The 19,991-nt window shown below is 44.3% G+C and overlaps 2 protein-coding genes across 2 annotated transcripts in view; one reads left to right on the forward strand and one right to left on the reverse strand.

The window, feature by feature from the left end:
* Positions 1–13,822, forward strand: part of Rnaseh2b (ribonuclease H2, subunit B) — a 40,929-nt gene extending 27,107 nt beyond the window's left edge. Inside the window, exons 6-11 of the mRNA NM_026001.3 lie at positions 1,289–1,353; positions 2,155–2,260; positions 4,856–4,937; positions 6,085–6,127; positions 11,298–11,378; positions 13,186–13,822. Of these exons, the coding sequence (NP_080277.1) occupies positions 1,289–1,353; positions 2,155–2,260; positions 4,856–4,937; positions 6,085–6,127; positions 11,298–11,378; positions 13,186–13,299 (491 nt within the window). The 3' untranslated portion in view covers positions 13,300–13,822. The remainder of the gene's footprint in view (positions 1–1,288; positions 1,354–2,154; positions 2,261–4,855; positions 4,938–6,084; positions 6,128–11,297; positions 11,379–13,185) is intronic.
* The window catches only part of Gucy1b2 (guanylate cyclase 1, soluble, beta 2), an 83,357-nt gene continuing 77,126 nt past the window's right edge, over positions 13,761–19,991 (reverse strand). Inside the window, exon 17 of the mRNA XM_011245061.3 lies at positions 13,761–13,992. Coding sequence (XP_011243363.1) covers positions 13,928–13,992 — 65 coding nt within the window. The 3' untranslated portion in view covers positions 13,761–13,927. The remainder of the gene's footprint in view (positions 13,993–19,991) is intronic.

Genomic DNA, 19,991 nt, shown 5'->3' on the forward strand with positions numbered 1-19,991 from the left:
GGAGGTCAGAACAAAAGAAGTAAACAGCAGAGGTGAGACTTGAGCACGGCGGGGGGTGGGGGGGTCTGGAACATCTCTTAGGGTGTGAGTGGAGCTTCTAACAAGTCACTAAACTGTATGCCTTCGTTGGGTGGCTGGGTGTTAGACTTGTGTACAGGGTGAGAGATGGCCTCCAAGGAGTATAAGCCAGGCTAATAGCTTTCCGTGGGCCATGTGGCCAGGCAGCCCTAGCCCTAGAGGAGCAAGAGTTCTTAGACTGGTAGAATGCCCTTCCTTGCTGTGTTTCCAGAAACATCCTCAGAGATGCTGTGTAGGGTGGGCGACCCTCCCTGTCCTGCTTCATCTGGTCCTTTGTGTCTTCAGCCAAATGCTATAGCGGGGAGGAGATGAATGACATGAGTCTCAGGGTCATTTAATAGACTTCAATAAACTACCTTAGAAAAGCAGTTTCCATTTCCTAAGGCCCAGAGCAGGAGAGCAGAGCTCATTCTGTGTAGCTCCCAGGGGTCTGCGCTGGCCGTAGGCTTTCCAGTAGTCATAAACATGACTCCTGCATGGCTGTAGAGAAGGCCTGGTGGGAGGAAGAGAGCCTCAAAGTAAAATGTGTCACACGGGAGGTCCTGGTCAGAGTATAAAGCCAGGTGCATTGTGAAGAAAGGAAGTATCATTTATAAGAGGTGGAATTGTCATCCCTGTCGAGGACCACACTGAGGTCACCATGACTCTAAATCCCCCTGATTATGTTGGTAATACATCAAGAAGCAGATATGTCGTGCTTTCCAGCATCACTGATCCCACCCGGGGAAGCACTCGGTAGATACTAAGATTTTTTCCCCCCTTTGAATATATTCAGTGAACTTCCCAGCTGCCTGTCTTACTTTGATTCCCACCCCAAACCTTGGAATTTCCATTCTTATTGAAAGAGGATGTGTTTTATTGAGAATATTGAAGTGAGTTGTTCATAGAAAATAAGATTGCTTAGCATGTTAGCTGGCTGCCTTTTACGGATTGTTTTCTTCTGGGTTGTTTATGTGAGTCTAGGAGTCCTTTAGCTCCTGCTCGCTCAGTGGTGGCTGATTTCCGAGGTAGCCAGCTCTGCTCGGGACTTTTTTTTTAAAAAGCTATCTCAAGCATGTTCTCAGGTTTATAGCTTGAGTTTTTGGATAGTACACACTGCTGTGAGATGTCTTTAAGTTACTGACTTATGTAAGTATTTTGCATTGTGTTTGCGGCTTGTGTTTAATGCATTGCACTAAGGTTCTTAGTTTTCTCTTTTAATTCAATGCAGAAGTGAACAGCAAGAAGTACTATAAGTACAGCTCAGAGAAGACATTGAAGTGGCTGGAGAAGAAGGTGTGTGGCCTCGCAAACTAACAAGAAGACCAAATCCGGGACCATTTTGAACATGCAGAAAAAAAAAATGCCTATAGAGAGCCAAGGTTGAGCAGAGCACGGTTTTCTTTGATTGCATGACCCTGCCCCTGAGTGTCAGGAGCTCTTGTTAGATGTTGCTCACATAACTGGGGTGGAGCAAGTTAATTCTAGAGTCGTTTCTCTTCGTTCTCACAGCGACCCCCTCCAGGTTGTGTAGGTCTCAGAAAGACCTTGTGTTGAGATCATGAGCACTCGGCTCCTCCCTTCATTAACTGTGCAGCCATCTCATCTTCTGACAGCTGGTGTCTTAGTCTCTGTTCTCCTGCTGTGAAGAGGCACCGCGACCAAGGCAACTCTTATAAAAGAATTTATTTAAGTGGGGCTGGCTTACAGTTTCAGAGGTTTAGTCCATTATCATCATGGTGCTGAGCGTGGCACTGGAGCTGTAGCCAAGAGCCACATCCTGATCATAGACAGAGGGAAGCAGAGCCTGGGCCCCACATGGCCTTTTGAAACCTTACCTCCTCCAGCAAGACCATCCCTACTCCAACAAGGCCATGCCTCCTAATCTTTCTAATTCTTTCTAAGAGTTTCACTCCTTGATATCTAAGTGTTCAAATATATAAGTCTATGGGGTCGTTCTTATTTAAACTATGATAGCTGACAAAGATAACTCTAGGTGCTTAAATATTTCCTGGATATCAGGTAGACCAAAGCCATCTGAAAAGCCAGAGCATTCTAAAGTTAAGTTGAAAGTACATCCCTGTGTTTACCTCCTAGGTCAACCAAACTGTGGTGGCACTAAAAGCTAATAATGTCAATGTTGGAGCCCGGGTTCAGTCATCTGCATATTTCTCTGGTGGTCAGGTTTCCAGGGACAAGGAAGGTAAGCAACAGGTTGCAGCCGCCGAGTTAACCTCTGCCTGCCTCTGAGGGCTTCAGACTGCAGGAGCTTCCTGTTTTCCTGTGGGCTACAGATGTGGGCAGGTGTTCCCTGATCTCAGACACCGACTGTTTCCAGCCTTAGGTCACTACTCGTGGCCTAATAGTGACCAAACACTCTTGAATCATTTGTTTGATGAATAGTGTTTTATATTAATGGTGACAGTGTCTCTGAACACTCTTGCTCACCCTTTCAAAGTGTTTATAACGTGACAGGTATACCAGGCATGTCGTAAGAGGCAGGGCTGTGCCAAATTCCTAGCTAGCAAACAGTGAAACCACAGGACTGCTGACAGGCTCTTGGATAGACTGTGTGGCCTTTGGCCTTTGGCCCGAAGGTCATCATGCCTTAGGAGCCCAGTGGAAGGTGGCTCTTTACATCCCAGCATCTCAGTTCTCCTGGGAGGGTTCATTGTGTTGTAGAAGTGAAAATGAACTCACTTGGCAAATGTTCCTTCTGGGTTTCTATTTCTATCTCTCCTCCCTTCCTTCCCTTCCTTCCCTTGCTGTATCCATCTGAACTGCACCTAGAGTCTCTTGCATGTTGTGCAGACTCCACCAAAGCCCTGCATCCTCAGCCCTCCTCCTGCTTTTTAAGACCAAAGCTCATTAGAAGCACCTTTTCTTACAGATTATTAAGGTACATTAGTTTGCTTTTTCTAATATGGGAACCCTTTATCTCTCTGTGTGTAGTTAAAGAAAAGCAGCTATGCAGTGCAGTTCACAGTCTTCAGTGGTGGGACAGAAATGCTTTCGACCTTAAATCCAAATCAGTGTTTACTTGTTCTGAGTTACAACTCCCAATTTCTCACATCTGCCGTAAACAAAAGGAGCACATGGGCTAGGGATGTAGCTCACAAATCAAGTGTTCTCTACACATAAGGCCCTGAGAGGAGTCCCAGGTACTGTGGGAAATGAAAAAAAACTCAATACACAAAACAGCACAAGGAACAGCGTTTGCATGAGGTTGTCGTTTAGGTAGGGCTTTGCATCTGGTTTCTAGCACCTCACTTGTAGCGATAGCTGTTGCTGAGAAGGGTGGGCAGCATGCTTGCTGGACTCAGTACATCAGTAGCCAGTGTCAAACTGGTTGCTGGGTAGATAGAGCAAAGGAGCAAAGCAGCCAATCAATTAGTAAATTGTATTTTTTAAGTAGGAAGGGAGGGTTAGAAATTATTTAAATAGATGTAATTTTAAAAGGTGGAAAACAGCGGTCGCAGAGGGGCAGGTGACTTCTCCTCGCTGATAAGTCTTGCTCTGAGTGCAGTGCTGGCTGCAGGTCTCCCTAGCAGAGGCTCTGGCTGGCCTGCTCCTACTCTTCCGCTATGAAGCTGTGGCATCCACTTTGCACCGTTCCTGTCAAGTAGATCCGTCCGTAATGACAGGAACTTATGCCACACGATAGCAGACAGAAAGCAGAATGAAGCCGGAACCAACGCCCTCCTCTACTGACTAATGTCTGCCCCACCTTCCATGGGCTCCACAGCCTCCAGATCAATACCACCTACTCTAGAAACAAGTGCCCAGAACATGAGAGCCTATGGGACACCGCAGGCGCCAGCCTGCCAGCACAGTGTTAGAAGCAGCAAGTGAGCCGTGTCGTGGCTTTCGTAGTTTGTCCCCCTGAATATCCAGAATCACAGCACATCTCAAGGAGAGTCTGATGAGTTTCAGTTTTGTATCAACTAATTAAAGACCAGACTGTGGTTTCTAAAGTAATACTGACCAACACGGCTCCCTTACCAGGAAGGCAGGAGTGAACCTGGACTCAGCTTTGTACTCATGTGCCCGTGGGCTTTTCCCATCCTTGGTTGCACACAGCATTCCTCCCGTGTTCCTTACATGCTGAGCTGTGATTGGCACCTGGCAGCACTCTCCTTAGCTGTGTTCCGTTGATGTCAGAGCTGTAGTTTGGTTGGTTCCAAACACTAGAATTGTTAGTGATTCTACATTCTGCAAGTCCTTGTTCTTCCTGTTCTGTTGCTGTAGGAGAGTGTGTATGTGGGGGTGTGTGTGTGTGTGTGTGTGTAAATGTTTGAATTCTTATAAAAGCAAATGCCTAGAAGATATAAATCGTATAAGTGATTCTACTTACAAGCTTTATTTCTTTGAAGGGAGCATGCTCATTCTGTGCAGTATTTAGCTTTCTTCTTTATTAAAGCAAGTTTGTGAAAAACTAGCCATTAAAAAGAGATGCAGATAGTTTATGCAGCTTCAGGTGGCTTACGATTTTTCTTACATTTGGGACTCCGACTAAGAAAGCTGGCCTGGGTGTGTTTCATGTGTGCAGTGGTATTTAGGCCATCCACTGTGCAGTCACATCTGTGGCAGCATCCCACATTGCCTCTCATCCACTGTATGTCTCCCTCACCAACGGGCAGGTCTTAGTACCCCTGTTTCACCAGTGCAGGTACTGAAACTAAAGTTTAAGTGAATTTCCAAAGCCACCTAGAGCAAGAATTTGCATTTGAATCATTTTGACTCAAGCCACTCTAATTATTACTAATTTTTCTTTCATTCCCTCTCCTGTTTCTTTCAGAGGATTATGTTCGCTATGCCCATGGTCTGATCTCTGATTACATCCCTAAAGAACTGAGTGATGATTTATCCAAGTTCTTGAAGTGAGTATCATCCATCTCCAGCCCTAATTCACAAGCTCCTCTGGGCTTCTTTCTGACAAGAGGGTTCTCTGTGGCGTGGCAGGTTGTGATGAGCTGTGGTCCATGGGCTCTCTCATACTGGGTGGACTGGAAATTGTTTTTAATGGACTTCAAGTAGAATGATTTGGTTTGGTAGAAACTAATTGTAGCAATTTAAGTTTAACCTTAAAATTATTATTTTGTGCAGTTTTAGAAAAAAGACATGTATTACAATTTTATCCCTATGACAGCTAATTGGTTCTTTGTGGTCATTTTAAGAGAATGGGAAGTGAAAGGCAGATGGTAGTTTTAAAAATTGCATGTGAAAGTTGTATAGTATATCTCGTTTACAGTTACAAGTCTTCACCAAGTACCTCCACGGTGCTGAGTGCTCGGTTCCCTGCAGTACCTCTATGGTGCTAAGTGCTTGATTCCCTGCAGAGCAGCATCCTAGATAGTCTCTCACAGATGCCCACAGGCCAGTCTGTCTGCTCTTCAGTTGCGGTTCCCTCTTCCTGGAGGATTCTAGGTTGTGTCAAGTTGACAATAAAAACTATCCAGCACACCTACTTCAAAAAATTACAGAGCAAGCTAGTTTCTGTACTAGTTACAGGTCTGGAAAGCTCGCTCTTACTGACTGTCTTTCTGCCTGATGTTTGACTAGATTCCCATGTCTTGATAGAGGCCTTAGTTTCTCTTCTGTTACTTGCATTGATCTTTTCTTTCCACTGAAATTTGAGTTAAATATTTTGGGTGAAAGACAATGCAAAGTAAACTCTTCTTTGGTAGAGAAAAGATGCCGTCCATGTGGCTTTCCCAACAGTTAAATACTTTCCACTTTTAAATAAATACTGCATTGTCTTTTATGAAGGAAGCAATGCCCCTCCACCAAATGCAATCATGGAGGCAAAAGCAAGGCAACTCACTTCAACAGATGGCTTTCCACTGTGTCTGTCTTCCCTTAGACATCTCCATCCATTCATTCGGTGAAATTGCTTTCTTCACTGAGGCGAGCAGGCCAGTGTGTGGAAGTCAGAACTCTACCAAATAAGACCCCTTACACCTTGGCCCAGCTTCTCTGTTGTCTATGAGAAGCCATGACCATGATTCTTATTTTTAACTTCTTTAGGCTTCCAGAACCTCCAGCTTCATTGACCAACCCTCCATCAAAGGTAAGAAACTGGGACTACAATATCTCTAGGGATTTAGAAAAATATATTTACCCATTACTTCAGCCTTTTCTATCTACTTTAAAGTATGCAGAATCTATCTTACATGACATGGTATCACTTGAACTCTGCATTGTATGACTGTCTTCATTTGTCCATTTTTCCTGGCTAGTGAAAACAAATTGGTTTTAGCAAGGTACCTCCATTAACATACATAGGTCAAGGCTAGAGAGCTGAGGTGCTGTCCTTGTGCAGAGAACCAGAGTTCAGTTCGCAGCACCCATGATAGGTGGCTTGCAACTCCCTATAACTTCAACTCAAGATGATTTGATGAACTTCTTGGCACAACCCTTTGCATACGTGCACATATGCATAAATAAAAATAAGTCTTAAAAATATATGAAAGATATAATTATTTATTATTATTATTTTCTCCTTGAAGTAACATCTCACCATGTGACTCAGTCTGGCCTTGATCTTAGTCCTTTTGTCTCAGCCTCCTAGGTCTTATTAGTGTCTGTCAGCCATGCTGGCTAAAATCTTCTTGCATTGACTCTACATGAAAGTCACTTTGCCAAATGTAATTGTCTTTGGCACAAAGGGGCACAGAGCATGATTTTTCTAACATAAAGAATCCTTTGAGGAAAGGAAGACCCAGGCTCTTCACTGAGTTTAAAATGAGAATTGTGCATGATTGTCATCTGTTAATGTGTTCAGAGAGCACGAAGGTGTTTTTGCACATGTACACAGGTGCATGTGAAGGTGGGAGTGGGTGGGGCAGTCCTCCAGGAAGCACCATCCGCCTTGTTTTCCTACTTGGTTGTTTGTGTCTTATTGGCCTGGAGCTCACCAAGTCAACCAGGCTGGCCCTCAGAACCCAAGGGACCTGCCTGTCTCTGTCTCCCCAGTGCTAGGACTACAAGCATTCGTCACTGTATCCACTCTGTTATGAGGGGTCTGGAGAACTCGAGTTCTTTTATTGGCGTGGCAAGCATTTATCTCCCTGGCCTTTTGGGGACACCTTCCTTTTTCAGATTTGCTACCCTGACTCCTCCCACAGCTTGTGTTAATTTCCCTGATCCAAGTAGAGAAGCCAGGTGTCACACTGTAGCCTGCCTCACAGCTGGCCACATCTTAGATCCCCTGTGAGCCCTCCAAGATGGGAACAGGCACACACCCTTGAGTGTCTGAAACAGTAGCAGTGGGTACCTTGAGGATGGCATGCTGTGGTTAACTCTCCCTAGTGTTCATTGTTCTGGCCTTCGGGCTGGCCAGCATGCTCAGGACCTTTTCATGTCCTGGTTGCTGGGCCAGGCTGGTGGCAGCTTAGAAGCATTTACTGGGAAGGTGGAAGTCATCAGTGTTAGTCTAGGGCAGTAGCTCTCAAACTTCCTAACGCTGTGACCCTTTTACAGTTCCTCATGTGGTGCTCCCAACCATCAAATTATTTTTACTACTGCTTCATAACTGTAATTCTGCTACTATTATAAATTGTAATGTAATGTCATGTGCTTCTGATGGTCCCAGGCAACCCTTGGGAAAGGGTTGGTCAACCCCCAAAGGGGTCTGGATCCACAGGTTGAGATCCGCTGCTTTAGACAGTGGTGAGACTGAAGCAGACAGTGAGTGAGTGGTAAGATTGCCTGGCTTTGGTGCTTAGTGGGGGCACAGCCCCTGTGGCACCCAGCAAGGCTGTGCTGCAAGAACATTTCTTTCATAAGACCAGGGCTGGCTGGATTTGGCGGTGGGCCTTAGTTTGCCAAAATGTTTAGATCTCAGCATCTTATGCTTGAGCCTCAGTCTCTAGATTGTTGCCGTCTACTCCATGTGTCCTAGAGATTCCAGTGTTCAGAGGACACGCTGTACTTGACAATACACTGTACTTTAACATGGCTAGGCATAGTGGTAGGTAGCTCATGCCTTTAATCCTAGCACTAAGGAGGCAGAGGCAGGCAGATCTCTGTGAGTTCGAGGCCAGCTTGGTCTACTGAGCAAGTTGGAGGACAGCCAGGACTAATGAGAGAATCCCTGTCTGGACCACCCCAGCCCCACCCCTCCAAAAAAACAAAAACAAACAAACAAACAAACCATTAAACAGCACAGGCTGTCTCTGACTTCTGACTTTCCTGTTTGTGTCTAAGAGTTGGCAGTTTTTTATATGAGTGCTTTGTTTTCAGGAGTCTGTGCATGTAGTTATAAAGTGTTGTATGGAACTTAACATCTGAACTATAAGAGCCGAAGACCAGAGAGCATTGGTCAAGGGACCACTGCCTCCTTCTCTCCCTGCAACACACCTGTTAGTCAAGTTCTTTGTTCTTTGTGTCTTTCTGATCCACTTGTTCAATTCTCTGGCAGCAACTGCGCAGTCCATAATGATTCAGACTTTTAAATACCAGAATAACAGAAATACTGCATTCCTTTATTTCCCAGTGTATCTAGATGAATTATTCCAGAATTGATTCCAGATGAATTAATCTGACTAGTTAAAAGCTAGTCAGGTGCAGAAGATAGTCCCTCCTCTCTGCTCCCTCCCTTCCCTCCCCTCCCTACCCCTTCCCTCCCTCTGCTACCCACACCCTTCACTTTTCTCCCCTCCCACCCCTTCCTCTTCTTTTCCTGTTCTTCTTTAGTAGATACTTTCTCTGGCTTTCCTGTGGATGTGAACCTCTGAAGCTCCTTTTCTCTTACTGCATGTTGAACAGCTGTACGACACGTCCTTAGTACAGCATATAAGTGTATCAGCCATGAGCAGTAGATTTCTATGTTGGACTTTCTAGTGAAGCGAGGCATGTCAACTGCTTTTTACTGCCATCCCTCTGTGATATGTTTTTAAGTTGCATGTATATCATTAACATGCATGTATATAATATATTCTGCTGGCACTCCTACACCCTCTCAGCCTCCTCCACTACCACCAGTCCCTACACCACTCTCACATCTTTTTATTTTTATTGCTTCGAAGCCCACCAGGTTTAACCATTTCCTTGCCCCACCTGCACTCCCCAACCTTGTGGGCATGGTTCCCTGGAACCTGGGAAGCTCACCAGTTGCTACATCAAGCAATGACAACTTACTCTTTCCTCAAAGTCCCCAACTGCCATTAGTTGGCCTGGGTGGGACTGGGACCTACAAGTCCTACTCTATCTGTGACTTGGTGTTTACTGCCTATGTCATGTTCCATTCCCTCTGCAAGCATGTGGAGCTGTTATGAGTGACAGTCATACCCTGCATGTAAGACAGTGGTTCATGGCCTTACGGTGGTCTAGCTCTTTCATCTTTTTGCCTCCTTTTCAGTGATGTTCTCTGAGCTTTACATGAATGTGGATGTCCCACAGAAGGCTGAGCACGCAGAACCTTGATTCGGCACCATGAGTCTACATTAACCTCGATTACTTTAAAGAGAAGTTTCTTTGGTTAAGGTGAAGGACAGTCCTAATCTAGAGTCATCTCTGACATGTTCTTAGTCTCTGCAAGGTCTCTGAGCACCTGGACACCCACCCTGATTCAATGAGAAATAAACACTTGCCATAGAGAAGGGACACAAACACCTTCATGACTTCATGTTCAATTTTAATATTGCCAGCTGTCAGCTGGGTAGCAACTGGTGAGGTGTACCCAAGCTCTTTTGGCTGAAGGCCTTTGTGGTTCATGTATACCTCTGTACCATACCTGGAGGGAAGCTGTATTCTTTTATCATTTGAGACAGAGTTTGATTCAATAGTTGAAGCTGGACTGAAGCTCACTCGGTACTCTAGGTTGACCTTGAACTCATGGCAGTCCATTTGCCTCGCCTCCAAAGTGTCAGGACTGCAGGCATTTGCCTCCATACCTGGCATGCAGCTGGTAGGTCAGTTTTGCACAGTACACCTACCTTTGCTTTTGACAATCCCTTTGCTAGAGATTTCTCTGTAGCCAAGAAAACCCCTCTTTCTGTTTCTTATGGCAAGCGAGGAATCTCAGCAATTCCGTGTGACTTTATCTTGTGTCCTGGGGGCTGTGAAGGAGAGAGTGGGTTGGGTCTGCACTCTCAAGGCACCTCTGCTGCTGTGTATGTATCTGGTTTTCTAGAAGAGCTAAAGGTCTGTGTAAATCCAAGTCGTGACTACCATGCAGTCTGCCCTCTACACAGCAGCAAGGCCCATCCACCCTTCTGTGCTGTCTCCGTGTAGACTGTGGTGGGACTTCCTTTCTACACTGTGGTCACCTGATATTAAGGGCACAGCCCAACTGGTCACAGAAGTCTCATATGCATAGGTGCAAAAGGACCTTGTGAATGGTGAGAATATGTGAAGGTTTACTGCACTGGGTCTAATGGACAGGATGTGTGTATGAAGACTGAGATTAACACACACATAGACACACACACATACATATGTATGTACATATGTATGTAAATGTCACTTTAAAAAGAGAGATGAGGCAGGGCAGCAAGAGGGCTCAGGGAATAAGGACACTTGCTGCCAGCCCTGAGTTTGATCTTTGGGATCTATGTAATAAAAGCAGAGAGCCAAGGTCCTCAAGTTGTCCTTGGTCTTTCCCATGTGTGCTGTGGCATGCACAAGCCTACACGTGCACATGAGTAAATGTCCTTTGGTTAGGTTTCTTTCTGCTTTCGCTTTTCCTTGAGATCTAACTCCACATCCTGTGTTTTCACTTGGGAGTTTGTTTAGGTTCCCTGTCCTGCAATGCCTGCTGTGTATGGTTTCTGTGTGGATGAGTGGAAAGGAGAAAGCAAGGCAGGAAGCTGTGCAAAGCTGGTGACAGAATAATGCTGCCCATGTTCAGTAGTGGCCATCAGAGCAGGCCAGGGCTGGAGAGAATGGGTTACGCTTGGCACAGAGCCCCAACAGGGCCTTTTGTCTCCAACTTCTGTGCCTTTTATTTAGCCCCCTCAACTGTACCCACCTAGTCTGTAACTGCTTAGAAGCCCACCGTGCCTGATACATACAAAGTGGGTTTATATCATTGAAGAGCTGCTGGAGCCATGTCGCGTACCTACTCAAGTGTGGCCAGTCATCACCAAGGCTGCATCTTGGAAGAGACATGTGGCTTAGTTCTTGAAGTGCTTGTCAACTGTAAAGGAGTTTGTAAAGTATGGGTCCCAGGGATATGTTTGTTTGAAAGGATGGTGAGAGAATGGGGTCTGATACGCTTCAATGCTCTAACATTGCAGAAACTAAAGTTATCAGATGAGCCTGTAGAAGCCAAAGAAGATTACACTAAGTTTAACACTAAAGACTTGAAGACCGGCAAGGTATGTGTGTCCAGGTGTGGTGGCATGCTGGCAACTCCAGTGGCAGTGTGTCCCCAAGGATGGCTGCACTGTTGACTGCACTTACACGTCTGACCAGGAAAAGTGATCAACTTGCATTTCTAGCAGCATAATTCATTGAGAATAGTTCACAATAGTGAACATGTTAGATTGTGCCAATCTAAGAAAGCCCTGTCAGACAGACTGGGCCTGAATCTTACCCTGTGTCCATAGAACAGTGGATGAGAGGGAAGCAACTTCAATTTTTTTTCAATACTCCTGCCAAGAAGATTCTCAGAAATTAGAGTAAATAAAAAACTTCCCAGTCCCGCCATTCAGCGTTCTCCTGCAGTGTCTGCTGAGTAACTTTTCTTGCTGGGTTTTGTTACACGTATCCTGAGTCACGTGATGCATTTATAACCTAGGTCTTGGCTCTGCCCTTTCATTTAGCATTACATAAGTGTGTACCACTAACCCTCCCTCACTACATGGGGGTGGGACATGGCACACAGTCATGTAATTTTATCACTTCCTGTATTTGGACATTCCGGTTAGTGACCAAGGTTTGTTTATCTGCTCTGACCACTTTATTACCCACGGTGAAAAAGACTCAGAGTTCAGAGTTTCAGGCAATTGAAATAGACAGCTAAAATACTTTCCAGAAAGGCAAGGAAACTAACTCCCAGATGCTGCCAGCGAGTGTCCTTCCTGCATCCGTGCCTGCCCTGAGTGCTACTTTTATTTTTGAAATTTTTGTTTGTCAGGTGAGACATTCCCTTAACTAGAAAGGTCTGTTTTTCCAGGTTGCCCATTGTCTCTTTGCATTTGTACAAACTGTCAGTTGGGACCCTTGCTTGTCTCTGTGTTGTGAAAGCAATGCTTTTCTGTTTGTGAGAATGTATTCCAGATAAAGGCTAGTAACTCTTTTCATGACACATTCAGGGTACAAGAAAATTTCCAGCATATTTTTAGCCATTTTGCTTGTTTTTTTTTTTTTAACAGTTGTAATTATTTTTTTTCCTAAGTTTAGATATATAGTTTACATTTCTGTACAGTTTCCCCATTTTTTCTTCATGCTTGCCCATCCCAAGAAACATTAACTCCCATTTAGATTTTATCAATGCATAATCCTTATATCATTTTTGTTGTTGTTGTGTTGTTTTGTTTGCTTTGTTTTGTTCAATTTTATTCCTTGGGCTTTGATAACAGAAGAAATTCCAATGTAAGTTTTGCCTAAATAGCTCTTTCTCCCAGCATTCTGTGAATTCACAGACTGATTCACAAAGTCATTGTGAATTATTCATCATTGGATGGCTGACACAGGTGGGATGCCACCATTGCTGCCGTGTCTGTTCATCACTGGATGACTGACACAGGTGGGATGCCGCCATTGCTGCCGTGTCTGTTCATCACTGGATGGCTGACACAGGTGGGATGCCACCATTGCTGCCGTGTCTGTTCATCACTGGATGGCTGACACAGGTGGTATGCCACCATTGCTGCCGTGTCTGTTCATCACTGGATGGCTGACACAGGTGGGATGCCACCATTGCTGCCGTGTCTGTATGGTTGTTGCATTTAATGCACCCTCAAAATGATTCCCAGAGGGAACCATCCTTGGAGCATGCAGCTCCTCGGAGTTGGGTATGCTTTCCTCTGCACCCCACTATCACATCTGGATCCTGAGTGGGCAGCAGGGTTGTTTGAGCTCTGCCACTCACGTGCTCATTGAACCAAGATTCAGGCTTGTGTGATTTGCATGTACGATAGTTTACAAATATTGTAAGTCTCTCTTTATTTTTATTAACAGAAAAATAGCAAAATGACTGCAGCTCAGAAGGCTTTGGCTAAAGTTGACAAAAGTGGAATGAAAAGTATCGATGCCTTTTTTGGTGCAAAAAATAAAAAAACTGGAAAGATTTGAAGCATCGAAAATAAAATCCAGTGAAGCAGAAACAGAAACTTGCCTCTTGCCTATTCTGTCTTGTCTCTTCTTGCCGCTGCCCCGACCTCCCAGACCCTAAGTCACTACGCTGAGAATCAAGGTACTTTCGCATCCTGCAGACACTTGCTGCGCTGTGACTTTGTGTCTGACAAACACAACCATTGTGGGAAAGTGATTGTGTGAACTGCTGTCCGGGGACTTTGGGACCTTTGCCATAATGAAAAGCCATCAAGTGCATGGGTCACCGAGTCACAGCTTCCCCAGGGAGGTGTGAGCATTGCCCAGGTGTTCCCTGCTCTGTCCTGCATGGCTTCAGCTGAAATGAGCTGGACAACAAAACCACACATTTTGGTAAATTTTATAATTAGCCATATCTTCGTATGAATTCATGTTCTTTGTAAAAATAAAAATCAATAAAACAAAATTGCAATCTTGCCCCTTTCCATTATGCAGGTACAACCAGGTAATTTTCTTAGAATAAAAACATTTTCAAGAGCTTTAATCATAGTTTTGTTGCTTTTTGGAGACTTTCGTTTTGTGAGCATTTCCCCAGCATTTCTCCAGGGTGTTCACAGACCAGCTTGTGAAGGCCTGGGCTGCGTGAGGCTCAGGTGGGGAGTGGTGTGGGGTGCTTGCCTTTTACGCTTGCAGTCCTAGATGCAGTCCCCAGTACTGCCAAAAATAAATACACGAATGCTTTTTAAAATAACAGTATAATTTTTAAGTATTTGGATATTTAATTATTGAATGACATTTTCCTGTACAACTCCTGCACTTAAGACTCAGGGGTCATGAGGAAGAGGGGGCAGAAAGGTTGTAAGAGCCAGAAGAGCAGGGCTCTGCTCTGAGATTTTAGCAGAAATATCTCGATATCAGTTATAAGGGTTGAAAAGGTTAAAGTCTCCTTGCATTCCTAGATTAAGCCGGATTGGATTGTGTTTATTCTTTCTACACATAGTACTAGGTCTTACTTTCTAATATTGCTGCAGCTTTTTATATCCCTGTTCTCAAGGGATACCAACTAGTTTTCTTTACATATAATGCTCTTGCCTGCCTTTGGTAATGGTATAGAACTGGCCTGTCTTAGTTTGCCTTCTGTTGCTCTAATAAAGAGGCTATGGCTTCGGGAGCAGCTTAGGGAGGAAAGCTTTTATTTTGCTTGCATTTTCCCACATTTTGTTTCTTCCTTATGTATTCGAGTTCACCAGTGACTGCTGGGTCAGGAATTTCTGGAAAAGTCTTTAATTACATTTTAATTTTCATACTAGTACATCAGTTTCCTCTCCCACCCCCTTTTTTGTGCCAGTTTTAGGAGTGTGTCCCTTTTTCCCTTTCTTTTATTACAATATGTTAGTTATAAGCAGTACGAGGTTTCTCTCCCTGCATACAACATGTTTTGATTGTACCCTCCCTCATGCTCCCTTGCTCCTCTTCATTCCTTGGATCTCTTTCCTTCACCCGGTTCACCCGGGTGCTTCTGCTTTCTCCCCTCCTTCCCCCCTTCCGTTTTGTGGCCCGTGAGTTTAATTGCATTTGAACAGTGACATCTTTTAAACTTGTCAAATATCTTGACACAAGTTGCCCGTCGTTTGTGTTATTTTCTGCATGTCATCGGTTGTGATGTGCCCCTCTGCGTGTCTCCTAATGGTCATTTGCGTCATTTTCCCTTTCTTGGCTAGCCCGGGGAGTGTACCAGTTCCTTTTATACCCCCAGCACCACTGTCACGTGGCTTGTGCAGTCTGCAGGGACTCATGCAGTGGCTTGCCTTCCTGTTCGATTTGTTCTGCAGTGGTTGCAGCAAGCTGACTGACTGTTCAGATGGCTGAATTTGGGGTTCATGATGATTGTCAGATTTAGAGCTGTTTTTCAAATATTTCTCTGCTGTTTTCCTTCTTTGCTCGCCAGAGCCTCAGATTTGGGGACTCCACATGTGCTGGGGCCACTTGACCCATCCCGTTGACACCAGTGTCTCCTTTCTTATTATTCCTTTTCTAATTAGACAGTCTTCTGGTTTCAGCTGTACTCCCGTTAGTAGTATTTCATCCTCTATTAACTTCCATTAGTGCTATTTTTCAAGTACTCTGTTATCTCTAGGCACCCTTAGGTACTCCTGTCTTTCCATTCCTGCTGTTTCTTGTGTTATCGTTGCTATAACATTAGATGTCCTCACCTGCTGGCTCTGCTGCCTTTGTTATTTCTGGGCTGGTTTATCATTTTCTCTTTCCTTTTAGTTTGCAAACATGTTGCGTTTGTCCTAACTACCTTTTTTACGATGATAGTAATTGAACCTGGGTCCCTGAGCACGCTAGGCAAGTCTCTTATCAGTGAGCTACATTCCAGCCTTTTTTTCTTTTGAAATGGTTTTAGGCTGATAGGAAAGAAGCAAAAATAGTATGGAAAGCTGCAGCCCTGCATTCCTCAGTAATAACCCTTTGCATAGCTATACTGCAGTGATCAAAGCCAGGAAATGTATGGCATTCTATTAATCTGTAGCTTTCTGACAGTTTTACCTTTCTAGTACTTTCTGTTCCAGAGTCTATTTCATGATTTTGTATTTTGTCAGACTCCCTCTCTTGACATTTTCTAATTTTCAGGATTTCTTCATGGTCCCCCATGCCCCCTCAAGACCCTTGGCCTTATTTAAGAATAATGGTTGGTTATTCTGAGAATGCTCCTTGCTTTTTGAGATGCCCTGAATATGCTACTGTTGTATCCCTTGTGTGGTCATCCATAGAACTACTAACTTCAGTCTTGTAGATACTGGATAGTTTGTGACATGTAATTACTCATTTAATCTCTGTAACAACTAGAGTTGTAGAACGAGGTGCCATAGCAACTAGGTGTAATAAGTCCTATTAAACATAACTAGGAGATGGGCGTGGTGGTGCACGCCTTTAATCCCAGCACTTGGGAGGCAGAGGCAGGCAGATTTCTGAGTTCAAGGCCAACCTGGTCTACAAAGTGAGTTCCAGGAGAGCCAGGGCTATACAGAGAAACCCTGTCTTGAAAAACCAATTAAAAAACAAAATACCTAGGAAAACTTTGGTCCAGTGAAGGTCTGGTATGTCAAAGGAATTCTTACTATATATGAGAGGTCTAGGTGCTTCTTTTGTATGTAAATATGGCTCATAATTTTATTCATGAATGTTTTTTCCAAAACATTTAACCCTTTATAGAACATAACACTTTACAGATGCCCTCAGAGTGAGAAGGTTGGCCATGGCTTGCTGGCTGCTTTAACATTCTTGTTTGAGAAATCCCTCAGAAAAAGGAGTATTGCCTCTGTGTAGGTAATGGAAGTTTTTGCTGGGTTTTGGCTAGCTGTGCTAGAATTCTTGACTTGCAGCCAACAAGAGGCTCAAACAGGATCCAGAGTGTGATTAGTCCTTTCCTTTCTGGTGTTGCTTTAAATTTCCTGTCTTTCTGTCTTGCCTCAATGACACTCTCTTCTCTTGCCCTTTGGAGACCAGCTCCCAGCAGCAGGAGCTATGCACTGCTCAGTTCTTTGTCTTGCACAGTGCATGCAGTAGCAAGATGTTAAGCACATGGAAGACCTGGTTTGTCTGAATAATTGGAAGGATTCAGTTTTCCCACTGCTCAGGTTCGTGTACTCTTTGGGGCTGTCACACTGGACCAAAGTTTTCCTAGGTATGTTTAATAGGACTTTATAGTTTCCATAGCCTCCACATATCATCATTTAAGTTAATCTTTACAGCTACCCAAAGAGAGCCAAAGAGAGATTCTGTCCCTGTTTTACAGGTGCCCAAAGTGAGGTCATGCAGACAATCTGTAACAGAGCCAAGATAGCATCCTTTTTTGAAATGCAAGCTCAGGCCTCTTCCTTTTGGCTTCCTCGAGGTTGCTATCCTGTTCTCTGTATAGCTGATAGCCATTGTGCTAGTTGGTTTTCTATGGCTATGATGAACACCATGACTTGAGAAAAAAGCATGAGGAAAGTTTATTTCATCTTACAACTTAGAGTTCATTTTAGGAGGAAAACGAGGTAGGAACTCAAGGTAAGGACTGAAGCAGAAACCACGAGTGCTTACTGGCTTGAACTCGGTGGATTACTCAACCTGCTTCCTTATACACTGCCTTCCCAGGGGCCATACCCTGCCTTCAGCGGGCTGGGCTTTGCCACATCAATAATTCATCAGCAAAATTCACTACAGGCTTGCCTGCTCACCATTTTCTCAATTGAAGTTCTTCTTCCCAGATAACCCTACTTGTGTCAAACTGACAGAAAAAAATAAGTAAATAAAAGAAACCTGCACAGCAATTAATTGTCACATGGCTCTTCCTGAGGAGACATGAATAAACATCTCTTCATCCCCAACATGACACCAACAACAAACTAAGGATATGATTCCACTCATGTCCAGCCTTGTGAGCCAGGGCGTTTGAGGAGTTACTTACAGAGCTGTGAGTGGAGGACTCTTAGGAACCTGGAGGACTCAGAAGCTCTGGATTCTGGAGCTCCCTAAACAAAGGCAGGCCGGTCACCCCAGCAGTAGTTACAGCTTCTGTAACTTTGCCTGCAGCCTTGTGAAACTTCTAAATTTTAGGAACTTCCTGAGATTTGCTAGTTTTGTTTACTCCAGGAGTCTTAATAAACTCCTCCAGAGAGGAATGTTTCAGCTCAGGAGAAATAGCTACAACAATAGCCATTTATCCTAAAGTAGTTTTTTGAAACTGCTAGTTACAATGAAATTGCATATAAAATTAAAATAGTATTGATAGTTTTCACAAAAGAAACCAAGGAATAAGCTTATACTTTCTTACTCTTTAGGGACATGATCTGAGTACCTACTGTGTGTCAAACATGATTCTAGGTATGAGATATGAAGATGAAAGTGTGAAAGAATATATATATATACTTGTAACTTACAGCTTCAGGATAAAGTATTGGTAGTCTTATACTCCATAAGAAGCCAGTTTACAGCTGCTACACATGTACAGTTACGTTCTTCAGGGATATTAGGGACTTCTCCCTGCAAGTCTATGCCTATCTATTTTGCTAGATAATCAGGTGTATGTATGTGAGGCTCATGCTTGAAAGATATTTGTTTTAAGGGGAAATGGAGGGACAAAAAAACAAAATTGAAATTACTTAGGAATTATTCACCTTACAATCATGTTTTCATGTGTTTCTGCTTTTTTCCTACAACGATGGCATCCACTCCACACGTGACACGAACATTATATTATATTTGAAGCATTATTCTATAGTGAATCTTTAAGGAATGACTTCTCTTTAGTCAGCTGGGGGTCAGGGAGCAGGGTTGAATCTCCAGAAGCACGCACCATTGTTAATTCTTGGGACTCAAGCTTTTCTGTTCTGTAACTGGTGCTTGGCCTCTCAGGTGACCCATTTCCTCTCCTCTCTAGATGGCAACACAAAGACGAAAAAGAGGCAAGTGACAAGCGCTGCAGCCTGCAACACCCCCCCCCTTCCCCACCCCTATCTTCCCCACCACAAGGCATGGCTGCTTCCAGTGCAACTTCAGATGCTTGCCTGCTGCAAAGTTGTCTGCACTTCCAAGAGCGCTCTGCAACTTCACGGTTGTCACCATCTGCCAGAAGTGGCTGTTAAAGGACCAGTGATGAGCCTGTTGTTTTCTTAGATCAACCCTGGTCGTCTCTCCTGGAAGCTCTCAGCAGAGTGTTCTGTGCTAGAGTTCAAGCGACCCCAGAGTGTGGATCTGAGAAGTGTAGCTGCCCCCTTGCCCTCTGCCCCAGCCCAGTTAGCAGAAGCATGCATCTTTCCAGTATAGCACCTCAGACTACAAAATGTCTAGAAGAGGCTTCCTGTGAAATCAAGGTCGTTCCTCCAGCCTGGCTTGGTTTGCTTCCCATGTGTTGGGGGATCTGTATGGTTGCCGTAAGCACAAGCATCCTCCCTCACTAGAGGCTCAGGCAAACCAAGTGTCAGCCTTTTAAACCACTTACCCCAAACCCAGCCCTTCTCTCCTTCTTACCAACGTGGCAGCTTTATCTAATGCAATAGCGATGCCCAAATATTTATAACTTTATGGAATTATAAACATGGCTTTATTTTTAAAAGGGTTGTGCAATATGTGTATTAGTGTGATTTCTTAGAGCCAGGACAGATATGAACGAGAGTTGGGAATGAACACCAAACAACAGTTCAGTGGAGAATGCCCAACGGAACTCTTAAGGAAGCAGCGCAAGGTTTAGGACAGAGGTGTCTGAGCTCCAAGTGACTCTTGCACTGGGCGTACAGCAGGACAGGCTGCTGCCACTCAGCTGACATCCCTGGTTCACACAGTACAACCCCACCACCACCACCCCCAACCTCTTTAGAGAATAGTCCTGAGTTCTGACTCTCAGCCAAGTTGAGCCTCGTTCTCCACTAGTCTCCTTTCTCCTTGCCTCATTCTCAACTTAGAAATGACCGTGAAGCTGGGCGTGATGGCGCACACCTTTAATCCCTGCACTTGGGAAGCCGTGACAGGAGGATTTCTGAGTTCAAGGCCAGCCTGGTCTACAGAGTGAGTTCCAGGACAGCCAGGGCTACACAGAGAGACCCTGTCTCAAAAAAATAAATAAATGAAAGAAAGAAAGGAAGGAAGGAAGGAAGGAAGGAAGGAAGGAAGGAAGGAAGGAAGAAAGGAAGAAAAGAAGAAAGGAAGAAAGAAAGAAAGAAAGA

This window comes from Mus musculus, chromosome 14, assembly GCF_000001635.26.
Source record: "Mus musculus strain C57BL/6J chromosome 14, GRCm38.p6 C57BL/6J".
NCBI classification, from domain to species: domain Eukaryota; kingdom Metazoa; phylum Chordata; class Mammalia; order Rodentia; family Muridae; genus Mus; species Mus musculus.